The sequence below is a fragment of the Uloborus diversus genome, chromosome 8, assembly GCF_026930045.1.
Source record: "Uloborus diversus isolate 005 chromosome 8, Udiv.v.3.1, whole genome shotgun sequence".
In the NCBI taxonomy this organism is placed as follows: domain Eukaryota; kingdom Metazoa; phylum Arthropoda; class Arachnida; order Araneae; family Uloboridae; genus Uloborus; species Uloborus diversus.
Genome location: NC_072738.1, coordinates 157,938,431 through 157,964,023, shown reverse-complemented (window position 1 = coordinate 157,964,023; position 25,593 = coordinate 157,938,431). Strand labels below are relative to the sequence as shown.

General features: G+C 34.1%; 1 protein-coding gene across 1 annotated transcript in view; it reads left to right on the top strand.

Moving 5' to 3' along the window:
* LOC129228703 (unconventional myosin-XV-like) overlaps positions 1–25,593 on the top strand; it is a 261,173-nt gene that overhangs the window by 167,547 nt on the left and 68,033 nt on the right. The window contains exons 40-45 of the mRNA XM_054863387.1: positions 3,416–3,551; positions 4,449–4,570; positions 6,756–6,871; positions 11,997–12,090; positions 13,238–13,288; positions 13,606–13,726. Of these exons, the coding sequence (XP_054719362.1) occupies positions 3,416–3,551; positions 4,449–4,570; positions 6,756–6,871; positions 11,997–12,090; positions 13,238–13,288; positions 13,606–13,726 (640 nt within the window). The remainder of the gene's footprint in view (positions 1–3,415; positions 3,552–4,448; positions 4,571–6,755; positions 6,872–11,996; positions 12,091–13,237; positions 13,289–13,605; positions 13,727–25,593) is intronic.

Genomic DNA, 25,593 nt, shown 5'->3' with positions numbered 1-25,593 from the left:
GTAATAATTATAAAAAAATTCTTGTCATAGAGGGGTCAGCTGACCCTTTGACCCTCCCCTGAATCCGCGCCTGATTGGAGAAGTTCTCCCAATTGCCCGGTTTTTTCTTGTGTAACATACGGAGTCTTTCTGAAGGAGATATTCAAAGTAGTTTAAATGTGGAATGGTCAGTTCTTCCACTCCTAACCACCGCGTATGCCGATAAATATTAACTTGCGTCCTTGTTTACATGTACCATTCCAGTTTTAATAGTATTGTTTTCGTGATTCTCTGCGGCGCGGCGGTGGTAAACAAAAGTCGACTATTGAGTTTCCGCTTCATTGACAAATTTTGCTTTCTATTCAAAATAGACTTCGGTTTATATCGCTTGACATTGAACGACAATCAAAGTATTTCTGTTGACGCTGTCCTTGAATATGCTTTATGGCACACATTTATAAAAGATCCCTGTTTAAACAATCAGATCTAAAAGTTGACATAAAAGTTAAAATAGTTACAAACAATTCTTTGAGTTTAGAAGTGGAGTCGGAAAGTAACGTGTATCAAATAAAGTTAGTTTCCGATGCTAGTCATCCTCTATGAGATCGAGTTCTACAAATGCTGCTTGATAGGTTGGCAGTACATTCTACTGTCAGAAGACTTCGGAAATATGTTGAACCACGAAAATGTTCAAAGTGAGGTCTTTAGTAACAAAATTCCAATTGGCTAGTAGGAAGCATATTGTATATTCTACCAAGAGGTAAGTCTTTCTCAACCCCGGGATGCTTTTCAACTTGTGCTTGTTTTCTTCGAAACACTTGCTTTTTTTACATGCCTCTATTTTTTGGGATGGGGGGGGGGGGGGGTGATTTCATTTTGATAGAATATTTGTGAGCTATATTATTTAACTATATCTTTTTAAATGCTTAAATGCGGTCATCATGAAGAATATTTCTCCAAATATTTCAATTATACTTTCCTCTTTGTCAATTTCTTTCCTGTAACTGTTCTTTGTTCCTTGTTGTTTTAACTCTCTAACTTTGAATGTACGGTAATTATGTGCAACTAAATTTTGAGTTGAGAATTTTTTAAACTAAATGTACTCTAGTGAACTTGTTAGCAGATGTTTCTCCTTCCGATTTTAGTATGACTAAAAAACTTGAAAGGACAGCCCGAAATGCATTCAGAATTTCAACTTTTGAGAAACACGGATTGCTATTGTCTATCTGCACTACCTTAATTTTAAAAACTACTTTCCACGAAACGTATCTCACTTTTAATTCGTTTAAATATTATTTGAAGTAATATTCGGTGGCTCTAAATGATTTGCAATGCCCATGGCTAACAGAAAGCCTCAAATACATGTACAGCCTTTGGCGGTTCATATGCTGACGTCCCACAACATTCAGTTCGACATCGTAATTTTTTTCTCCAACGCGTTCCCATTATACAGCATTTAGTTCGAAGAGAACCTTGAATTATTCTATCACTGCACATGAAAGACAATCGGTGCTGGTTTTTACGCATATAGCAATAAAGCAGCACAAAACATAAACTGGTAGCGTAGGCAAACTATTGGTTTTAAAAATTAATATAAATACATATGTGCATAATTTATAGCCTATGTCACTCAGTAACAGTGCACCTTTCATATAGTGAAAGAATTTTTCAAATTGTTGCAATGGTTCCGGAGATTACCTCGAACATATAAACATACAAAAATCCGCTCTCTCTCTTTATAATATTAGTATAGATATGATGCATTTTTTCTAAGATTTTGAGCATTCATTTAAAAACTAAAATTTCAAACTTTGCTTGAATATAAGTTTAGTTATAAGCTTTTAAATAATGGGCATTTGCTGTGTCGCGTTAACACTTTAAGAGCCCTCAGACCCCTTATCATTAAAATTGCTTATAATGTGATCCAGAATAAAAAATTTTGAAAATAGTACAAGATATTTTCAAATGAAGCAAACAGAAGCAAAATGGTGTAAGTGGCAAAATTAAAAACTTGGAGATAACTGAGAAGGCACTCTTATCTGTTTGGGAACAAGTGATGATTGCAGTAGCCCTGGTACGCGCTTACAGCAGGAAAAGACTTTTTAATCAAGGCCTACCTACGACTTCGCTTTCGGTTTACCCAAAACTCAAATGTTCACTGACATCAATTTGCTTATCACTGTCTCCAACTTAAATGATTTGTCGAAGATTCCTATTATTGCAAGTCCGATTTCCTACTATTGTGAGTCTTTCTTGATTTAAGCCGAAGTCGATTAATTCTGGAAGTAATTATGAAGGCTTTCACGACCGCTGACAATGATGTGAGATTCCGGGCTGTTGTGCCGTGGTCTGAGTGTTGTTACCCCAAAATTTCGACCACATCTGCGGCGATCATCTTCAGTGTTTACGTGATCGAAGCTTCCAGAAAAGCGGTTTCCTGGCAACTGATGCAGATTTCAAAGTGTTGTCAATATTTCTGAGGGAAGAGCTAGCTCTCCCTTCGTTTTGATCCAGGATTGGCTGATGAACGTTTGGCCTTCTTTCTGGTTGAACGCAGTAGATGACCGCAGTAGATGCGGTTGTTTGGGGTAACAACACTCAGACACCGGCACAACAGCCTGGAATCTCACAACATCATCGATTCTAGAAGTGTTTGAAATCCCATCTCGACATGCTTAGGAAAGTCTAATCCTGACACTGAAGGAAAATACCGAAACGTTATAGACTATTCCAAGCAACGTACCAAGATTTCAAGGGTAGCTACCACTTTTCTGTAAAAAACAAATCTATTTGTAAAAACGCGTCCTGAATTGTCACAAGTTTAAAAAAATCAGACTGTTACGAAAACCGTTCTTAACAGCCAGTATGAAAATACATTCTAGTTATTAGGTGTTCCACCTTCAGTTTAACTACAACCTCTCCAGATTGACTGATTTCCCAACAATAGCAAAATGTAGAATCTGGATATTGTAGCTTTGCAAGTAATTAATCTTAAATAAGCTCTTCGCTATTTGCTTAGTTTCGGTCATATTGCTTAAGGCGCTTTCCTGGTAAATCAGGAGCTATAAACATATTTGTTTTCTTTGAAGGTTCCTTGTTTATTCCAGAAATGTGTCTGGTCTTTATTGGGAAGCTTTCTTAATTCTTCCAAGGGGGCAAAAAGACTCCAGGTTAATTTCACGAAGGGGACTTTTACCAGGACACTTTTTCTTTTTTTGCCAGATATGTTACTGGCAGAAGTTAAGACACATTAGCTGCCCATTATTTCCCAGAAACTTTTTTTTTTTGACCGATATGTTACTGGCAGAAAATAGACACATTAGCTGCCCATTATATCCCAGGAAAGTTTCTTTTTTTTTACAATGTAGTTATTTGTCAATCCATTCAGATGTTTTCATTGGTCAAGTGAATTTGTAATTTTTTCTTGTGTTTATAGGTATTTTCACCGTCAGAAAAGCTGGACAATCCTGTATCTCTGCATTTAGTTTTCTGTCAAGTAGTGAAAGACGTATCATCTTCAGCCTGCATAAGAATGAATAGGGAAGAAAAGAGGAAATTACAGCAGCTAATTGGTCAGTATTCAATAAACTTTGACATGAGATTCAAATGCTCAGTAGATTCTTCGTTCAAAATATGCTTATCAGTTAACATGGAGTATCGTTTACACATTAAATGAAATATAAATTATGTAAACTTAATGGCAACTAAGAATTGAACAGTAAATTATTCTAAACACAAATTTTTCTGAATTGTACTTAAAAATGACCATGAGTATATTTTTTTAACGGTCAGACATTGGGTGTGAATATTATCATTTTCCTTCTTCCTTTAGGTAGCATTTACTTAGCCTTGCGAAATACTTTGAAATATATTTTACACTAGCAATAAGTTGTACTTCTTTATTTTACTTATTAATAATTCACATTATTTCTCAGTTTTATTTATTTTTTTATTTTTTTAGTCATAAAATAAATAAATAAATAAATAAAACATAAAATATTTCTTCCAATAGAACCGAAAATAATCGATCTACTCATTTTACTACAGAAATTTCAAGCGAACGTTGTCTCTTTTGCATAAAATTTTTAATTATATTAAATGTATAATTCGGCCTAAAGAAAATATGACCGATAAATTTAAGTCATATTTTAATTTAAAACACACACATAAAATGAAAATAAACATAAACATACAAAACAGCATTTTTTTTTCTTCTTCTTTTTGGCCTATTTGAAAAAGTAAAGGACTTTTAATTACAATGTGTCAATATGTTCCCTAAGATTTGAATTCTACAAAATTCATAATTCTTTCACAAATACCAAAAAGTAAATTAAGTATTTATTTCATGAATGTGTTCTTCCTTTCAGCTTGGCTCCACAAACTCACTCTGAGTTTTTTAATCCTCCATCGTCTTATTCGTCCTATTGCCAGCAAGAAACTCATTAATATTTTGTTTCTCATTCATCTAGATGGCTATGGAATCACTTCTTCCACTCTGCATTCCAATAACATTAAAATTACCATGAAAAGAAATGTTATAGATGTTGCCAAAGATTTTCCGAATTATTTCAGCCGATTGTTTCCTGTTTCTGTAAGTAGTCGTCATTTTAATAATCTGTATTATATGTACATCGTTGACGAGTTATGTGGATATACTTTTAATCATGTGGTAGTCTTGAGTGTAACCAATTGTTTTCATGTTTTTAATATGTCTAAGAGTTCGGAGACAAATGGAAATATAGAGGCCGTTTACACTGACCAGAAAGAGGGCTCATTGCATTCGTGTAAAAGTTGCGGATTTAGTCATTTGGTTTTATGAAAGTTGTTTTATAAAAGTAAAATATTAATAAGATTAACAACGTTAGAAAGGGATATTAAAGGAAAATATTAATATGGGTGCATCAGGGAAGTTCTATTATACACTTTTAATTTTTTTATGCCCAAATTAGCAGTACAACCGCAAGAAAAGACCATTAATGAAATTTTACCATCCCCAATAAATTGTTAAATTATAACAATCCTACTTAAAAGTAGCACAATAGCATATTGTAAATCATATTGCAATTTTCCTGTATTTTTACTTCCTTTTACAAAAAAGGAAGTTTTGTATTCGCAAAAAAATTTTCACTGAAAAATCGATCTTAATTTCCATTTTACTCACCCCCGAATAATGTTGAGTTTTTTTTCGACTCGATCACACGTGGATAAATGCCTGAGAACGCATAGACACGCGAAATATCCGTTTTGACGCTTCTCGAGTTAATTACAACGACTTTTCTCGTGACGTCTGTATGTACGTATGTGCGGATGTGCGTATGTATGTCGCATAACTGAAGAACGGTAAGTCCTAGAAAGTTGAAATTTGGTACGTAGACTTCTAGTGGGGTCTAGTTGTGCACCTTCCCTTTTGTTTGCATTCAGGTGTTTCTAAAGGGGTCTTTTGCCCCATTTTGGGGGGAAATCATTGTTAATTTCGGTGTAAACTCAAGTGGTATTATAATTTGTCGGACACTTGGCGATATATCGCCAGTCTTTTGGTCGCCAAGTTTTGCCGCCAACTTGGCGACAAATTCGGCGATTTTTAAAAAAAAAAAATTTCAAATTTAATTAATTTACTTATTTTAATTTGGCCGCTGTTGGTGATATTTAGAGAGTGAACTATTGAATCACATTAAAACTGCCAATAATGAGAATGACATTAAATTGGAGTAAAAGGAAGTCATGTGATGCACACATCAGCTCGTTTATTAACTAACCTATACATATAAAAATGGATGTATGTGAATTTGTGTTTGTGTGTATATCCTTTATAAAAATCAACGTTACGTCAGATCTTGAGCAAATTCGACATGAATGTACTTTTATGCCTAGCACGGATGAGTTGATGCATTTAGTGGTTGCAATACCGGAATTGCGGTATACCGAATTCCGGTATTTCAATCTGATATCGTTGTTGCAATACCGGAATTGCGGTATACCGAATTCCGGTATTTCAATCTGATATCGTGGTTGAAATACCGGAATTACGGTATACCGAATTCCGGTATTTCAATCTGATATCGTGGTTGCAATACCGGAATTGCGGTATACCGAATTCCGGTGTTTCAATCCGGTATCGGTTAACTGACCGTTTGCTGACCACGTGACTAGTTGGTAAATTTGCTTCCAGTTATAGGAGGCGTTAGTCAGACAAGGACAATTTCGTTAAGTGGTTAAATCAAGTTGAGTTCTCCTACTAACAACAAATTAAGAGCTTAAAATAAATATCCATTTTAAAATGTGATGCAACTTAAAGTAAGAATAAAGTGAAACCTGTCTACAACGATATTGTTGGGACCTAAAAAAATATTGTTATAGCCAGGTTATCGTTATAGACAGTTTGATTAATCATACTGAGATTTTGCTGGGACCAAAGAAAATATCGTTATAGACAGGTTTATTGTTATAGACAGTATCGTTATACACAGGTTTTACTGTATGTTTAAAGCTGTTAGGTACTGTCCAACCACGGATTGCATGGAATTTTCAAAAGTCTAGATAAGACGAATCTATGTGAATAAAGGGGAAAAGTAAAAATTTGATCCTCGTGTTCAGCTTATTTGAATGAGAATCTACTTTTTGCAAAAGCCGACATCGTTAAAAAAATAATAGATTCGTCCATTTCCGGGTGTAAAACGGATGTTTGTCTTTCCATACAATCCGTGGTCAGACAGTATGGTAAAACCACAGTAACTTTTTATTTTACTGCTGATGTTTAACTTAATGAATATTTTCAGGGTGGGCGGAATTTGCCGAACGTTCAGCTCCTAAGTGTATCCCATTCTGGTGTTCGGTTAGTCAGAAGAGAACGTGATGCCATTTGTGATTACCTCAGAGTCTTAGATACTCTAAGGTAAGTTATTTCTGAGTACTTTTCAAAACTGCATCGTCAACACTGTAATTAACTGTTATGAACGTGATGATACGTTCTACAAAAATCGATTTCTAATGAATGTGAACATGAAGAACATGTCCCGTTACGATCAGGGGCGCCAATATGTTAAATTTTTGGGAAGGCAGAATTTCTAAATTTGCAGAATAGAACTTCAAACTTTGCCGAACGATAAAGTACAAGGATGCACACATAAGTGCATATGAAAAGGGACATTCGGTCATTTAAAAATTGTTATTTTATCGCAAAATTTTCCGAATCATCACACACAATTTGCCGAGTAAGGACAATTTTTTGGAGGTCACAGTGCCCTCCCGTGACGCCCCCCCCCCCCTTGGAGCGCCACTGGTTACGATCACCTAATTTGATATTGTAAGGTGACATTACATATCTTACTAAAATTTTCCATTCAAGACCATTGAAACTTTGAAAATCATTTTGAAGAATGGTAAATGAAAGATATCACTGAAATTCTTTGAAGAATTATGGTACCTCAGACTGCTCATTGCATAAGCAATTGAGCCATCTGATATAATGAAATTTGTAAATGATATCACCATTAGCAATATTTTGCCTAGTTTTTAAGTAAAATAGGCGCGAAACTTTTGCTCTGTTTCAGTACACCGGGCCAAAAGATGTTCTTTTTTTAACCGACTTCAAAAAGGAGGCGGTTATCAGTTCATACCGTATGTATGTTTTTTTGTTTTTTTTTGTTTGTCCACTCACAGCGTCCCACCTAGTGGACCGATTTTGATGATTCTTCTTTTAATGGAGAGGGGATGGCTCAAATTAGGTCCCACTACTTTGTTTGATCATATTTGTTCGTTAGAAAAAAAGTTATGGTCAAAAAAGAGTAAATTTCATGCAATTTCTCTATTAAATGATTAAACACTAGCAAAAATACCCGGCGTTGCCTGGATCAGTAATAATTATTAGAAAAAATCGTTACTTGCTTTTGTTTTCTGTTTTAAGTGAAAGAATTTAAAACACATCTTTTTGACGTGATTAAAAATCGAGTTTCTTCCTTACCCATAAAACTAAAAGAGCAATAAGTATAAAGAACAAAATAGTATTGATTTAGAAACGAAAGCACTATATTTAAGCATATACAAATTTACAAAACATGAAATTAATCTTCTCATGTTTAAAAAGATTAATCTTTTGATACTTTTTTTTAACATGGAGTCTAAAACCTTCTCTGTATGGCTAATGAAGTACGAAGTGATTAAAAAAAAGTAGCTGTGCTCGTAATCCCCTTATTCTTGCTTTAGTTATTTCGGGAAATTTCAATCTTTGTGGGCTCTTGGTGCGATTTTACCGAATTTGCGAAAGTCGTTTTGGGGTACCTTCGATGATGCTCTCCCATTCTTTCCTTACTTTGTAAAACGTTATGATATTAATTTTCGTTACAGAGATATCGTCGCCAGATGCTGAGATATTTTTGGTCACCATAAAATGGCGCTGAACAGTTTCATCCGAAATGTAACCAAAATAAGTAATAAAATTTGGTGATTGTTTGAAATTGTGCAAAAAGGAAAATTAATGGAAGTTTTTGTGCTGTTTATGGATTTGCCTAATTTAGTTGCTGGATTAATTAACACAGTAAAAAAAGTCTTTTGAAAATTCTTTGATTGGCGATATTTTGTTTACATGGTGAAAACTGAGAAACATTATGACGTAGTCTTCGACTTCAAAAACAGCAACGTTGAAAAAACTGCAAAATGCATCAGCTACGGAAATCTTTCTGTAAAAATTTTGGCGATCTGCTGGTTGATTGGATAATCAGTAAGTGTTCAATCAGCATAAATAATAATAAAAACCATTAATTACATTAAAGTTTCGTTTAAATGGAAAATCATCAGCCACACACACAAATGATGTATTATTTGCCAATCTTGTGCAAAAATCTTACTTCAAGATTTGACTTGAGAAAAGCCTTGAACAATCACGAAAAGCAAAGAAAGTCAACAATACAATAATTGTCGCTATCGACAGGGAGTTGAGATGATACACTAAATACTGTATTGAGTTTAGGAAAGCCTTTGAACATGGATCTAAAAAGCTCATAACTCGTTTTTTATTCTACTTAGAAATTTCAAACAGAAGCCATCTTCAGCAGAAAAATCAGAGCTTTCGATGGACATATAATGTAAATATGTGCAAGTATTTTTTCATCCCAATATTAGAGAATTTATTCAAAAATTGTGTTTTATTGCCCCCCTAAGGGGGTTTTGCCCCCCATAACGGGACGAAAACTACCCTATGTGTTATTCTGATGCATAAGCTATATTATTGTAAAGTTTCATCAAAATCCGTTCAGTAGTTTTTGCGTGAAAGAGTAACAAACATCCATCCATACATCCATACATCCATACAGACAAACTTTCGCATATATAATATTAGTAAGATAAAACCCACTGTTTCAACAATTTGGTGCCATACAACAATAATATTAATAGTAATTGTGGTGATAATTTTGAATGGAGGCTTCTCTGAAGCAAGCATCAAGTTTTTTCAGTGTCATTTCTCTATAGTGGGGGTAAACCTAACGTGGAAGCGAGGTTTATGCAGTGATTAGGATCTGCTTAACCTTCACAATGCTACTAGGTTAGGTTTGCTTTAACTATAGCAGTATTTTTATCGTTATCAAGTGTGCCAATAACAGATGATTTGGGCTGAGTAAGGAGATACAGGATTGCACAAAAAGCAAGTATGCTGTGAAATGTAAATTAGTTAGGGAAAACGTAATATTTAAATGGTTATAATTAAATTAACACACAAATGAATTCCAGCGAGGAACAAAGATAAATTTTTATTGTCAATCGCTTAAAGTTTAAGGCGTGTTTTTATTTTTTTAGTATGGAGTATTTTTATGAAAAAAAGAAGGTAAAGTTTCGTTATGGTAACTTCTTAATATTTCTGAAATACATTTACACTAAAAAGAATAAAATAAAAAAAATTTGAAAAAAAAAAAATAGAACCGACTTCAAAATTGCTCTAAAAAGTGAAAAATAATTTTATTCTTTAAACACCATCGATAATACTTTTAAACATAATTTTTGAAGTTGGCGCAAAAACGATCGATAAAATCATTCACAGCCATAACTCAGTTACAACTATAAATTAAATCAGGCCCAGTTTCTTCACTACCACATGCATTACGCATTGATGACAGCATATTTGAGTAACGATATAAATGTTTCGTTCCTAACTTTGGATGATTTTTTGATAACAATATGAACGAAGCATGGTTATAATGGATTTTACTTTTTGTTTTTGCGCCAACTTCAAAAATTATGTTTAAAAGTATTATCTATGGTGTTTAAAGAATAAAATTATTTTTCACTTTTTAGAGCAATTTTGAAGTCGGTTCTATTTTTTTTTTTTTTTTTTCAAAATTTTTTTATTAAGTAATACAAATTAGTTTTTCCAAATATCCATGAATGGTAGTGAGTGACGAATTCGACTGGCTGATCTTAAATGTTTCAAAACCTTTTCCGGTCCGGCTGCGCATTCTTAAACCTGATAAAGTAACCTAGCAGCACCAGTGTTTATTTTTACAGTTCACCCCGGGTGACACTGCGTTGGAGCTTATCTCAAAGGAAAGACATCTTTTAAAGCCTTCATAAAGTATGATTCACATTGCTGATTTCGGACAGAAAATTGCATGTAAATTTTGAAAGAAATGGAAAGTATAAGAAAAGGATAGATTTCAAATAGCGAAGTACTCTTGTTAATAGTTTCGCTGTGGTAAGTGGTGAATTATTTTCTACTTTTTTTTTTTCTAAAAGAATTGCATAAAGTTATTAACCCAAGAACTACAAACCGGAGGAGATATCTACCAGAGACAAACTGGGTTTTCCGTAGTTTTAGCTATTTAAATCGTATTTTCTCAACCAATCCTTGATAAAATATAATTTGCCCAATTCCCTTCTAAATGTAAAAACAGAAGAAAAAAAAATCATGTATGTACTTATCAGTCAGACTACGAACTTCAGAACGATTTTACTAACAAAAAAACTCATGGGGTAAGTATTTATCCCAGTTTGCATTTTACATGTGAAAAAAATGGGTTAGTAGTTCTAGAGTTTTTGCTTTAAATTATATTTAAACTACGTGAATACGAGAAAAGGATACGAACTATGGACATGATCTATGATGATCTACAAACACATATAAATTAGTAGTATAGACGAACAGCAATTCATTTCTTCTTAGTGCGTATAGAAGGTCCTTTGGTCTGCACATTCCTTGAATAATTAGTTATTCTACCTTGGGGGGAAGGGGTTAATGGATATGGCATTCTGAATATGGTGATATTTTCAAATTACTCTGTCCAATATAGCTAACGAAGTACTTAAACTTGTACGAATCAACTTTATGTCTAGCTATGTATGTAAATATTATAACTCTGCAGGTAAATATACCACTAGCAACAACAAAACATTACTGGTTATAGTTTCCTAATACTGAATCAGCAATGCTGATTTTGTCAACACGACATCTTCGTGTTGTTAATCATAGCTACAAATGGATCTAAAAGTAAAACCGATGCTAGAATATCTCTCGATAAAATCCCATTCTAAAACAGAATCGAAACAAAATAATTACTTCAAAATGAGTACATGTTTCCCTTTTCAACCGCTAGAACGTGTTTATGTTTACATTTACGAAAATCAAATGAATCACACACACGACGGACCCCATTCTGACGTCCGAGAAATAAAAAATTATATGCGAGAGAAATCTTTTGAATGGGACATGGATAAGTAACGCCATCTGACAGTCAATATTTCGTTCAAAAAATTACGACTCAAATGAGCGTCAGTCGGCCCGCTGAGTAGGATTCGCCGTAACGCGAATAAGCGTCGCTCGGATGGAAAAAACATCTATCGCTGACGCATATTTGCGTCGTTCGTACCGAACGGGTTAATGCATCGTGTCACTATGCTACGTTAGTGCTACTTTGGATTAAAGCTAATATAATTAAACGTTTAATGCTTTCTAGAACCTATTAATTTCCAGATAAATAAGCTGTTAAAAATGCAATCCTTATTTGCCTTAATTCAAAAATTTCTTCTTTTAGCTTTGAGGACATTGCAGAAGTCAGTGTACCGAGAAATAGTACGATACAAATCTTGTTACGAAATGGTGGCTGGATGACGTTGTATTCTCATAAAGTAAGTATGACTAGCTGTATTGAGTTTTGATGACTAACTAATCTTATCGCTTCAATACTTCTTACACTGTCTTAATGATTCGACTTGTGTCAAGCAACGTTCATAATTTAATCAGATTTTTTTAAAAAAAAAAAGAGTAAGAGTCAAGTTTTTATTTACTAAATCGTAAAATATTTATTAACTGTTAATTTTCCTTATTTACACGATCTCAAAGGAATTTTATTTTTCCGCAGAACATTTATTATTTCGTGGGTAGCCAAAAAGTAATCTGGGACTTCGAAATCTAAACATTTCTTTAAAACAGCACATTTTCTAATTAATAGGACTGAGAATGACGTCAGCAAATAAAGGCTTTATCAAAGTATCATTAATGAAGAACTCCGTCATTAATCAACGTATGTCCTACATATGAAATTTCAACCACTTATACGTAATTTTTGAGTTGAACGAGATACATAAGCACGTACAAAAGTCAAGACAAAATTGGACTTGGGGATAGTAAAAACTTAATTTTTGAGTTGTTCATGAGTTCCTATCGTTATCGCACCTCGGCAGGGAAAGTCAAGACTCAAAAAACAGCATTGAAGAAAATCAAGGTTTTTATTCAATATTAGTTTTAAGTGATTTAGCCTCAAATATTACAATATGCTAAAAACCATTATGATGCGATATTACTGGTTAGTTTTCATTGTCTAAATTAATAATGCATACTTAAAGTTCGAAAGTTTTTGTTCTAAATTATGAAATTTTAATGATTTGTCACTATTGATTATATCACTTTCACGCCACCGCTAAATTTGAGAGTTTTGGCGAGAAAATTTAGGAATTTAAATCAATAGTTAGTCCGTTCTTCTAAAATTTTGAGTTTCGAGATTGTCAGGGTGCGTTATGTTTTTCAAAAGTGACGAGAAAAGCTATCAAAATTTATTCAATAGGGATAAGTGCGAAAATTAAAGTTAAAATATAAGTGAGCAAGTTTTTGTGAACATACAATACTTCCTTTTCCGTATAAAGAAGTAAAAACCATGACCAAGAAACTATTATCCTATCGAAATTAAAATGAAAAAAAAAAAAAAAAGACTTGATATTTTATTAGATATTTTGTAAGACGAAAGTTTTTACAAATTATTTTCATTTTTCTTTTCAGGCCGAGAAAATTCGTAATATGGTGGAACGTTATTGTGTTGAAGCTGCTCAAGTAAGTTATGTTAGAATATTTCTTTATAAATTAGTTAATTTATTTATTCATAGACTAAATTCATAAATGTGGTTGAAAAGTCAAGATTTTTCAGAAAGTAAATTAGATCCTCTGTATCGCTCAAATATTGATAACATTTTGAAGAACAGAGATGAATACGCTATGAATTTCACAGAAAACTTTTTCTAAGCATGAATGAAATTAACTGTTCTGTTGTACCCCCAAATATTTTAGTTTTTGTTTACTTCATGAATATTTTTTTATGTCCTGATTCGCAAGCATAAAATGTCAGATATTTCGATGCAATTTCATTTCAGGGTGGCCATGAATACGTTCGAGCCGTTGCCGATTACGTAACCAGGGAAGCGACCCTTCTTAGCTTCAGGGAAAATGACATCATTCGAGTGGTCAAGAACAGAAATCTACACCTCGACAAAGGTAGGATGTTCTCAAATTCTTTAAAACGTTTTACAACTGTGAAAACACTTATTTTCGCGAGCGGTAATATTGCGAATTTCATATGAAATGAACCAAAAGTAGATTGTATGTATACAGTCTGCCTAAGTATTACAGGCATCCCTCGTATTACACGGTACTTGTACAACACGGTTTCGATATTACAAGGTACGAATTAACCTTGTTATATGAGGGTCGCCTGTATAAGCAATTGGCAAATGTCTGTTCTATCTGAATGAAGGGGAAAAGTAGAAATTTAATGTCCGCGTTCCACTAATTTGAATATGACTCTGCTTAATTTAAAGGCTAAAATATATCTGCAAAAGCTGACATCCCTAAAAAATAATAGACGCGTCCAGTTCCGCCTGTAAACCGGACGTTAGCCTTTCCATCTAATCGGTGATTAGACGGGTATTCCCTTCATTTTTGTTTACCGGATGTCTTTGCATCCAAAAGTTCACTATTTTGCATTGAAAAAAGGGTTCAAAGTAACCCCGAAACACGTGTAGAAAAATGATTTTAGAATATTTCTATTTTTGTTTGAAGAAAAAATAATCTAAAGAAATCAGCTACAAGTTCAGATGAATGGACAACACCAGTTTTATTTATTTATTCAAAAACGATGAAACGACTTTTCTTGAGAAAAAAAAATGTTCATACTTCAGTGATCTAAAATTCAATCAACGTTTCACTTAGAATTTTTTGGAAGCAGCGAAAAAGCGCAATTTATCCGAATGAACGATATAATGAGACACGATATAACGGGGGTGGCTGCATCAGCGAAATGAAGGCGAGTATCTTTTAAATTAACATGATTGAAAAAAAAGTTCATTTGAAAAATTCATCTTCATGAACTTTTTAGAAAAAAACTTGAACACTTGAACATTTTACGTCATTTCATCATGAATAGACAACATGACGGTGCAACATGCCACACAGCGCTGTCACAATTGATTTATTGAAAGAAACTGTGCGTTATTTTTTGCGTGTAAGCAGGGTATACAAAAAAAAAAAAAAATGAAAGTCAACTCATCCAGACTTGGCGCCAATATTTCACCTGAACAAGCAATTCAGTCACGATCAAGCTCCATAAACTAAGATTAAATACTGCACTTGGAGGCGATTAGAATTGGTAGTTAAAACAAAATTTCTCTTAACACAGTGTTTTTTTTTTTTACTGTTGACACTTTTGTATCACATTTGGATACGTTGCTTTGGGGTCTGTTAAATAACTTGCTTAATCACGTTAATATAATTCACGTCTTATTGTCATTTAGTTAACTGATTTGCACCAAATATGCAGTATTTTTTGTGATCAAGAATTAATCTAGAACTCGAAAATGACAACAGTTTTCAATGCTTACGATATCGTTGACATTCAACCTGAGATTTATTTATTTATTTATCTTGATAAGATTGCGTCATAATAGGCACAAAATTGTTTTATCGTAAGCATTGGATGCTGTTAAGTAAATTGCTCGATAGTAAGTATAATTCACGTCTAATTGTCATTTAATTAACTGATACTCTTCAAAATTCGCGGTTCCACCAAATGTGCTATATTTTTGGTGAACACAAAACACAATTTTTCTAGAACTCGAAAATAATGACAAATAATTTCAACGCTTACAAAACCATTGAAATTCAGCCTACCATTTTTTCTCCACTAATAGGATTGTATATGTATTTAATAGGGTGGAGGGGCGAGTAATAGTTTTAAAATAAACATTAGATGCTGTTATGTAAATGTACTATTTTCCAACTGTTTCTCGTGCCTTCGCATTGGTTGCAAAAGTCAATATTTTAACATTTCAAACTCTAAGCTTCGAATGAGCTACTTGCTCTCAATACCTAAATTTTATAACATCTGCTACAAGAATCAAATCTTTCAGAAGTATGTGTTATAATTTATGTGAATTTACTTAGTGAATATTCATAAAAATCAAATATTTTTCATAATATTTCTTTGTTAGGTCTCGAATCAACATTTTTTCAAACGTTTTTCATTGCCCTAAATCTTTTTCGTCTTCCTGCAACCAAAAGATACAATTTCCCTTCATATTGCAACTTTGGTGTAAAACTGTGGAATTATTTCCGGTTTACGAGTGACGCACGTCCGGTTGAATTGTGCTCGGTTCTATAAACCGTCTTATTCCTGCTGCGAACACAATGTCATGGTGTTGGACATGTTAATGAGTTATGCTCTCTGACTCCGAAAGCATGAACCTTAGGGACCATTTTCAGTTTCAGAAATGATTTTTTCGGGCTTTCTTAAAATGCCCGAATTTTTCTTTCTTCTTTTTTGACTTGTTGTTTAAAACACTATCGGTAAAAAGTTAATAGTACTGTGAATATTTTGAAGTTTGAAAAAAATTAAATCACAAAAATTTCCAACGTACAACAATTATTTAATAGAAAGTTGAAGAGTAAAAAAGTTTCAAACGCCTCTTAACCCTAAATGAGCAAAAATATTATTGTTATTTCTACAGTGTCTAGTTTTGCGATTTTATTTTTCATTAACTGAAAAAACAAACATTTTTCTTGTTTATTACAGTGAGAAAAGAGCAATCATTTTATTCAAATAAATGTTTTTTCACAAATACATAAACAAATAATAGAGAAAAAACAAAATCACTTTAAAAATTAATCTGTTTATGATATCTGCCTACCTTTTTGGTAAGCATTTTTTTCACATCTCTCAAAATCCGAAAGCTATTTTTTATGCTATTAGTACATAATTCTAAAAATTACTTTAAGTTCTCTAGTATTTTTCGTTTCTAAAAACATTTTTAAAGTATAGATACCAACAGAGAAAACACGCTAGTTTTCTGATTTAGCGCACCGAGGAGAAAAAACGAAAAATCATAGTTAAATATCGTGCAAAGTTTTATAATACATAAATCGAACCCGGATTTTTATGACACTAAAAATCATTATTATATGCATGTGAACATGCTTTAAGAGTACCAATGAGAAATTATGCACAAACATTATTTTACTTAATATTAAGAAAAATTGCTGCATCTAAATAACTACCCGATTGTTCACTCTGTATTTTCATTTTGTTATTCAGGCGATAGCGGTATAGAATTACCACTAGGGAACTTACAAATGTATAAAATAATTAGTCATGTCTTTACTAATACGAGGGTCAGTCAGAAAGTTAGTTGCACTGCTCAAAAAAACAGAAAAAGGATTGAAATTTTACAATAACTTTGTTATCTTAAAGTTCCATTCAAAATCTACTTTTTAACGTAACCATCTCCGTTATTTAAGCACTTGTCGAGGCGTGGTACAAGTTTTTCGATGCCTCCTGCAAAGGTATCCCGTCCAATGTCCGATAACCATTGTTGGGTTGCAGCTTTCACTTCGTCATCCGAAATGACATCATCGCTTTGAAAGTTCTTGTTTTATGGGACCAAAAACATCGAAGTCAGGAGGTGAAAGGATAGGGTGGCTTGGGAAGTTGATTCCACACTTCCCACCTAACCTTGGTTTTCCCTCGCGCTCAGCGTCGTCAATATCTGTACGTCCATTCTCAGCCATGTTGCACCATTTCACGATGGCTCAACGTGACATTGCATTTTCACCATACACTTCATGCTACTGCACATTAATTTCAGTGCAGTTGCACCTTTTCGCCCACAAAATTGAATCACTGCACGCATTCACAATTTGGACGCTACTTGCAGCTGTCGAGACATGTTTTCGATTGATAATCAGAAAAACTGAACTCGTCTTGGAGAAGCCGCTACGTCTCACGATAAAGGTGCATGTCTTAAGTATTGCCGCAGAACTTCATCAAAATTGTCTTAGACGGAACAGATATACGAAGAAGCGCAACTAACTCTCTGACTGACCTACGTAATAAAGATGAAAGTCGAGATCTCTGGATGTCTGTGACGCGCATCGCGCCTTAACCGCTCGGCAAATTTTCCTGAAATTTGGCAAAAAATTAGTTTGTAGCATGGGGGGGGGGGGGGTACACCTCGAAGCGATTTTTCGAAAATTCGATTTTAGTCCTTTTTCTATTCCGGTTTTAAGAACATTCTACCGAGCATATTGTCTTAACATGGACGAGCAAATTATCATAACGTGGACGAGCACATTGTCATAACATGGACGAGAACACTACCATAACATGGGCGAAATGAATATAACAAATTAACGAGAAATTCATCATCCATTATTTGTAAATATACAGGCGAACCAAATGACCTTTTGGTTTACTACTACGGGCATAGCCGTGCGGGTACCGCTAGTTTGAAATAAATTCGTATATCCTTTTCCACGACGCAAAATGTCGACTTAAGTGAAGTGTATTGCAAGTGAGCATCCCTCGCGTAAGTCGATGCTATACTGTAATACTTTATACGGCATATATTGACTTAAACACTGTAAACAATTTTTCAACTGACGTAATTCTAGTACCTAGGGCAAAACAACAAACTGAAACAACTTCGGTTGTTAGTAAAATATATTCAGACAGAAATAGACTTGAAGCTTTAATGCTTGCACCTGTCAGTTATCATCACAAACCCATCAACGAATCTTTTGCGTGACTTCTTGAAATAAGATAAGCTCTTATGACATCAACAAAACATAATCGATTGGTCGTTTTTTTATTTATTTCAAGGTTGTTGCTATTGATTGACAGCAAAATATTCTGTTCTTAAGATATTTTTGCTCCAACTGTGGATTTTGTGCTAAACAATCTTCTATGATTAAATCTCATTCAATTGATTGAATTTGATGTAGAGATCACTGTCCATGCATATTTTTTACTATTTACTGTAACTTTCTTTTAATATCTTATGGATATAAAGAGTGAAAAGGTTTTTTCGCACTTTTTATATTCCTAATGTCATGCTACACATTAGACATCAATTAAAGTATTGACAAAAACATAATAACATCAGAAAGTGTATGAACATAAGAAGATCTAGCCAAACCCCCCCCCCCCCGGTAACACACCTAAATAGAGACAGCAAGGCATAAGGTAAGAATTCCTTACAATCGAGGCTTTAAACATTATGCAAGAAAGCATGTACTTAGAACTTGATATGAACATGTATGAGATAAAGGTTCTGTAAAGAAAGTGTTTATATAGCCCTTGAAAATTTCACTAACACGTTTATTGTCAGTCACGCGATATCGCGTTAAAAAAATAATAATAAAAAAAAAGCTGATGTGTGCATCACATGACTTCCTTTTACTCCAATTTTAATGTCATTTTCCAATTGTTGGCCATTTCAATGTGATTCAATAGCTTACTCTCTAAATATCACCATCAGTGGCCAAATTAAAACCAGATTTAAAAAAAAAATCGCCAAACTTGTCGACAAGTTGGCGACAAAACTTGGCGACCAAAAAAAAAAAAAAACAACGGCGATATATCGCCAAGTGTCCGCCAAATTATAACACCACTTGAGTATACATCGAAACTAAAAATGATTTCCCCACATAAAGGGTCGAAAGATCCCTTTAGAAACACCCGAATACAACCAAAAGGGGAGGTGCACAACTAGACCCCACTAGGAGTCTACCCCACTAGGAGCCCCTTTTGGAGGGAAATCATTGTTAATTTCGATGTAAACTCAAGTTGTATTATAATTTGTCGGACACTTGGCGATATTTCGCCAGTCTTTTGGTCGCGATGTTTTGTCGCCAACTTGGCGACAAATTTGGAGGAATTTTTTTTTTTAAATTTGGTTTCAGTTTGGTCACTATTGGTGATATTTAGAGAGTAAACAATTGAATCACATTAAAACTGCCAATAATGGGGAAATGACATTAAATTGAAGTAAAAGGAAGTCATGTGATGCGCACATCAGCTCGTTTGTAAAAGGAAGTAAAAAGAAAGAAAGAAAAAGAAAAAAAGTTCCTTTTCATCAGAGAATGGTGGCGGGAAAGGGTGCCCATATCCCACGGAGCAAGGGCGCACCCCTCTTGTAATTTAACGATGATCTCCTGAGAGTGAGAATCCCCCAACCTCTCCCAAAGAAAAAGAAAATAAAGTTTTTTCGGTATAGGAAAATTTGTAATTTGGTTTTGCACAAGTTCAAAAATTAGTGTTTGTAATTCAAAAATTCACCAGTTTTTACCTTAGAAAAGACCTTAGAGGTTTCTAGACATTCTTTTCGTACACTCTGGGACGGACTTTTGTACAAAATGACCTGCTAGTCCCTTGTGACTTAGAAATGCTCATTTTGTCAGCCAAAAAGCAATCTCTCAAAATGCATCATAGACGATTATAAGCAGAGATTTCTATAACGGTGCATGGTGAATGATTACAAATTACAGAAATTATTTGCCGAACCTTGAAAAAATCCAAGAATAGCTTGGGGCCAAGACGTTCAAGAACTCCATTCTATTATGAAATCCACACAACTATGTTCGAAGACTAACATCGGACCAAACCAAACTCTTTTATTCAAATCAACACCTGCGCTGTTGTGTGTTTTATACATACTCAGTCCCTCTTGCGTCAGTTCTTTACAAATTACCCACTAACGCGTGAAGCTGCAGCTGAACAACAAAACTCGACCGACAGACGATGTTGTCATTCCGATTCAAATCCACTGCAGCATGTAGATCGGACGTTCTTTGCGTTTGCTTGGATTTTCTAGCTCACCTTGAGTTAATTATGGAATTCTCAAGAGTCAAATATACATCTTTTGATGATTTGCTCCTTCCGCTTCATCGTAATCGTTTCCGACCAGAAAAGTATTTAGCCAATAGAGTTTCGAGCGTGAAGGAATTAATACAAGGTAAATATGATTATAAGAATTTCTTCGAAGAATGTACATAAACTTGTCAATACAAATGCAATACCTTTTTGGAAGAGGAAGATTATTAAATTTATTGAAATGTATCCATTTATATACTTTTCATTAACGGTTGGTTTTTCTGATGCATTCTTCAATTTTAAACTGTGAGAATTATTTTATTTTGAGAAAAACAAACTTTAGTATTGTTTTCTTTTTCTTTTTATTATTATTATTTATTTATTTTTTTAAATGCTTGCTGTCTTGGCAAAATTTCGAAATACGTATGAATAAAATAAACAAGTTCAATTAACATTTTCCCGATATTCTGCTATTTAATTTAATGTTTAACAAAGCATTTTTTTAAAGACAACATTATGAAGTATTTAATACAACTGAAATGTACTGAGGCGAGAATTTTTTTTTTTTTTTCGGATTAAAGGTGCTTTTTGCAAAATAATAGAATTAAATTTTATCTTCCCGTTAATTAATGAGCAAATGCAGTGTAAGATTTAATGCATCGAAATGCATGAATAAATAATGCAGTGCAACTATTAAAAATAAATGAAATAATGTTTTACAGCGTTACGAAAATGTATAATAACGAAAATATTATAAAAAGTGACTTCTGTTCGGATTAAATAAATCTGAAGTTCATTACTCTGCTTTTAACCAAATTAGCAAGTGACATTCCTATATCATTCTTACGTTTTTCTCGCACATTAGCCAATAAAGAAAGAGATCGCGTGGTCCTCATCTATCTGGTATTTATCCATTACAAGAGCTTAAGGGTGCAGCACTGCCGTGTGCAGGTAAACGGCAGTATCTGCACTCTCAAAAATGGGCTTTCAAATTTGACGAAATTTTCTTCGTTTTTGACGAAACCACTTCCAGGGATATGCTCCGAGCGAACATTTCGTCAAATTGAAGAAACTGCTTTTGTTAGTGGTTTGAGGATGCGAATTTCGTCAAATGTAGCAAAATATTTCTTCATTCTATTTTCGTCAAATTAACAATCATTTTCGTAGTTTTGAGAGCATTAGTTTCGTCAAATTAATTTCGTCATATATGAGGACGTTAATTTCGTAAATTTAAAAAAAAAATTATTTCCTTTTTTTTTTTATCTTGGAGCACATTAGTTTTTTTTTATTTTTCAGAACACAGTCGAACCTCGTTATTTCGAACACGCTTAAAACAAATAACTGCTGAAATGAATTTTTTTGCAATCCTTGTCTTATTGTTTATTGTTTTTCGGATAAGCGAACCACGTTTTTAATCGATTTTAATGGTCCATTTAAGTTCGTTATAACGAGGTTCGACTGTATTTTATAAGATTCGTGTGCGTGTGATCAAATTGTAACTTCAGAAGCTTACCACCGTAGTTTCCCATTTTAATGCGTATAGTCACTTTCACAGGCCCGTCATTTATGGGGTCAGGGGGTCAATTGACGCCCCCCCCCCCTCCCGTCTTGATTTTTGAACATTCATGTTTTTACACATGACTGGCCGTCGTTTTACTTGGTTTTCTGTAAAAATTTTATTGAGTACAGACTCTTTGCCATATTTGGGAAAAAATTGAAATAACGAGCCTGCAGCCCCCCCCCCCCCCCCATTAAAAAAAGACAAGAAATTTTTTTAAAAAGAGGCACATAAAATATGCCAAGCAAATTTTTATTTATGTAAAAATGCAAACAAACAACTTCTTAAAAAAGGTAAAACAAATCATTGCAGATTATTCTCTCCATGGTATCTAATTAAACCCCCATAATGGGGGTTTTCCTTCAAAAAATCTAATTTTTGTCGGATATTTTCCAAATTTGGCACAGAGGTTCGTTATTGAAGGCTCGGGAATTCACACAAGGTCGTTTATGTCTCTCTATGTGGGGGGGGGGGACAGACAGACAATCCCGCATTGAGGGTTCTCCGTGTTAAAAAAAAGTTTTTGTCCGATCTTTTTTAAATTTGCCACAGAGGTTTTTAGATGCTCAAGAATCACGCAGGGTAGTTTTCATCACTTTATAAGAAGGGGGGGGGGGGGGTCCTTGAAAAAATCTAGTTTTTGTCGGATTTTTCCAAAATGTGGCACAGAGGTTCTTTGATGCCTGGGGATTCACGCAGGGTAATTTTCGTCCCTCTTTGTGGGGGGGGGGGGCAACCCCTACGGTAGTTTTCCTATAAATAATCCAGTTTTTGTTGGATCTTTCCGAATTTGGCACAGAGTTTCGTTATTTGATGCTCAGGAATTCTCTTAGGGTGGTTTTCGTTCCACTATGGGGGGCCTCCCCATACGGGGGGGGGGGGTTCTTATGAAAAAAAAAATTTATCATATCTTTTCCAAATTTGGAGCAGAGGTCCTCTGATGCTCGGAAATTCACACATGGTAGTTTTCAACCCTCCATGATGGTGGGGGGGGGGGGGGAGTAACCCCGCATTGGGAGTTCTCCTTATATAAAAAAAAGTTTTTGTCCGATCTTTTCTAAATTTGCCATAGAGGTTCTTTGATGCTCAGGAATTCACGGAGGTTAGCTTTCATCACTCTAAGGGGGGGGGGCAAACCCAATGGGGGATTTCCTTGAAAAAAATTCATTTTTTGTCGGATCTTCCCAAAATTTGTCATAGAGGTTCGTTCATTGATGCTCAGGAATTCTCATAAAGTAGTTTTCGCGCCGCTATGGGAGACAACCACCAAATGGGGGGTTTTCTTATAAAAAACCAGTTTTATCAGGACTTTTCCAAAATTGTCACAGATGTCCTTTGACGCTCGGGAATTCCCGTTTTCGTCCCGCTATGGAGTGGGAAACCATGTGTGTCGGAGGGGGGGGGGGTCTTATAAGAACCCAGTTATCGTCTGATCTGTTCCAAATTTGGTACATTTGTCTTTTGATGTTTGGGAATTCCCATATTGTAGTTTTCGTCCCACTATGTGTGCAAAACCCCACAGGAGTTTTCCTTATAAAAATCCAGTTTTCGTCAAATCTTTTCCAGATTCGGCCCAGATGTCCTTTGATGCTGGAAATCCACATAGGATAGTTTCCCATGGGGTAGTATTCATATGGGTTACTACCCCATGTGATTAAAGGACCTATCTGCCAAATTAGAAAAAGATCTGACAAAAGCCTGGATTTTTGTAATGAAAACTCCCTTAATGAGGGAGGGGGGTGCCCCTAAAGCGGGAAGAATATTTCAAACTGTTTGGACTACATCGCGATGCATCGCTACATCGCGATGTAAGGATGGCGATGCATCACGATGTAGAAATTTCTACATCGCCCTGTCCTACTGGAAATATAAAAGTGCTACTTCCTCAGCAGACATTGGGTTCTGGAAAAATAAATCATGTGCCACTTTTATGCACAGTTACATCGATATATGTTCGGGAGAAATTTGCTGGGGATTTTCTTCTTCATTGCATTGTATGAAAAAATTCCAGAAAAAAAAAAAGATTTTTATCCAACTTATACCACAAATTTCAAAGAAAAAGTACAATAAAATGGACAACTTTAAGTTAGTATATTTTTGTTCTAAAATTAGATACAGAAAGTAAAATTGGATTATCTTAAGAAAAAGCTTACCTTTTTCTTTTTCCAATCAATTATTTGTTTTATTAATTTTGCTTGTATGTAGAATGTTTATTTGGCCAAATTTATGTTTAATACAGGAACTTTATTATTGCATGCATTTCATACTTCATACTTTGAAAACAATTCTCTCCCAAAATTGCAAAAGGTATTTGAAAATATGAATCTTAAAAAAAAATGCAGATGTGAAATAAATCTTTTGGTAAAATTAATTTAGTGTAATGTTTGTTAAATAATTATAAAATATACCTTTGCTTTTTACCCCTAAGTTTTTATTATTATTTCCAAACATGTGTAACATGAAATCAATGTATAATATACGAACACTCTGAATATTGTTATAATTATGGAAAAAATCTTCGTCTGTCTTGGTTCTGATTATCTCCATGATGTTGGATCCATCCTAAAAGAGTTTTAAAAAGAAAATATATGTATAATAAGTAAATGTGTAAGTCCATGGGTGTATGCCCTCATGCACATTGATCTTTTTTCTATTTCGAGGCAAGTTTTACGATTAAATGCAGCAGCTTATTTCTGAAATAAAGCATTTTTCCACAATTTCTTTTAAAATTGTTCCCCTTCAGTTAAAAAGCTACGATTCTCTTGTGACTTTAAGGAGCATCTGATTTCAGTTTCATATTTTTCAAAATATGATTATTTCGACGGTGACAGCTATTTTTCCAAGCAGATTGCAAGAGTGAGTAATTTTTACAGCGGATGGGCAAAATTATTATTTAGGCAGACAGACAATGATTTCTCTCAGTTGGTATCTGAAATTAATTTCTGAATAGCGTTCTGGAATTAGAGTTTCTTCAATTTATCGACAATCAGCATTACTTAGCCATTAAACTAGTTAATTCCTTTGCATATCAAGTCGAGAATTTTCTTTTTTTTTTTTCGAGCTATAAAAAAATCAAGGGTGCGACAATTGTTGATCTGTGATTTTTTTTTAAATTTATTTTTTATTTCAGCCGACAGCCAAAATACACCGTTTTCTCCCGACTTTCGTTTTCAGATTTGCAGTTTTCTTGAAGAATGTTTCCTGAAGTACTCCCTCCACCACAAATTAGTTCTATTAAGATACTAACAAATTAAGTAGTACTGAAACTGATGATTATGATTTATTTTTACTTTTTTTCAGAAATTTTATTGTGTTAAGTTAGCAATAAGCAACATTTACTTACCGAACCTTACCTCCTTAAATTACTACCAAATTAGAGTCAAAAACCAAGGGCTCCAACACTCGATTAATTAATAGTATAGTACCTTGAAATCTTTAAAAAATATTCAAACAAAATCATAAAAGCGTCAGAATTAATCACTGGTACAAAAATATTCAAACGTCGCTCTATTAGTTTGAGACGGAGGGAGTATTACCAAGGAAGTATTATCGTTTCCCCAAGCAATATTTGATTTCTAAAATATGTAATTTTCACGCAGTAAATAAAAAACACGCCAAGGGAGAAGAGTTGCCAAAGACAGAGGAAACCCAATAACATAGTGC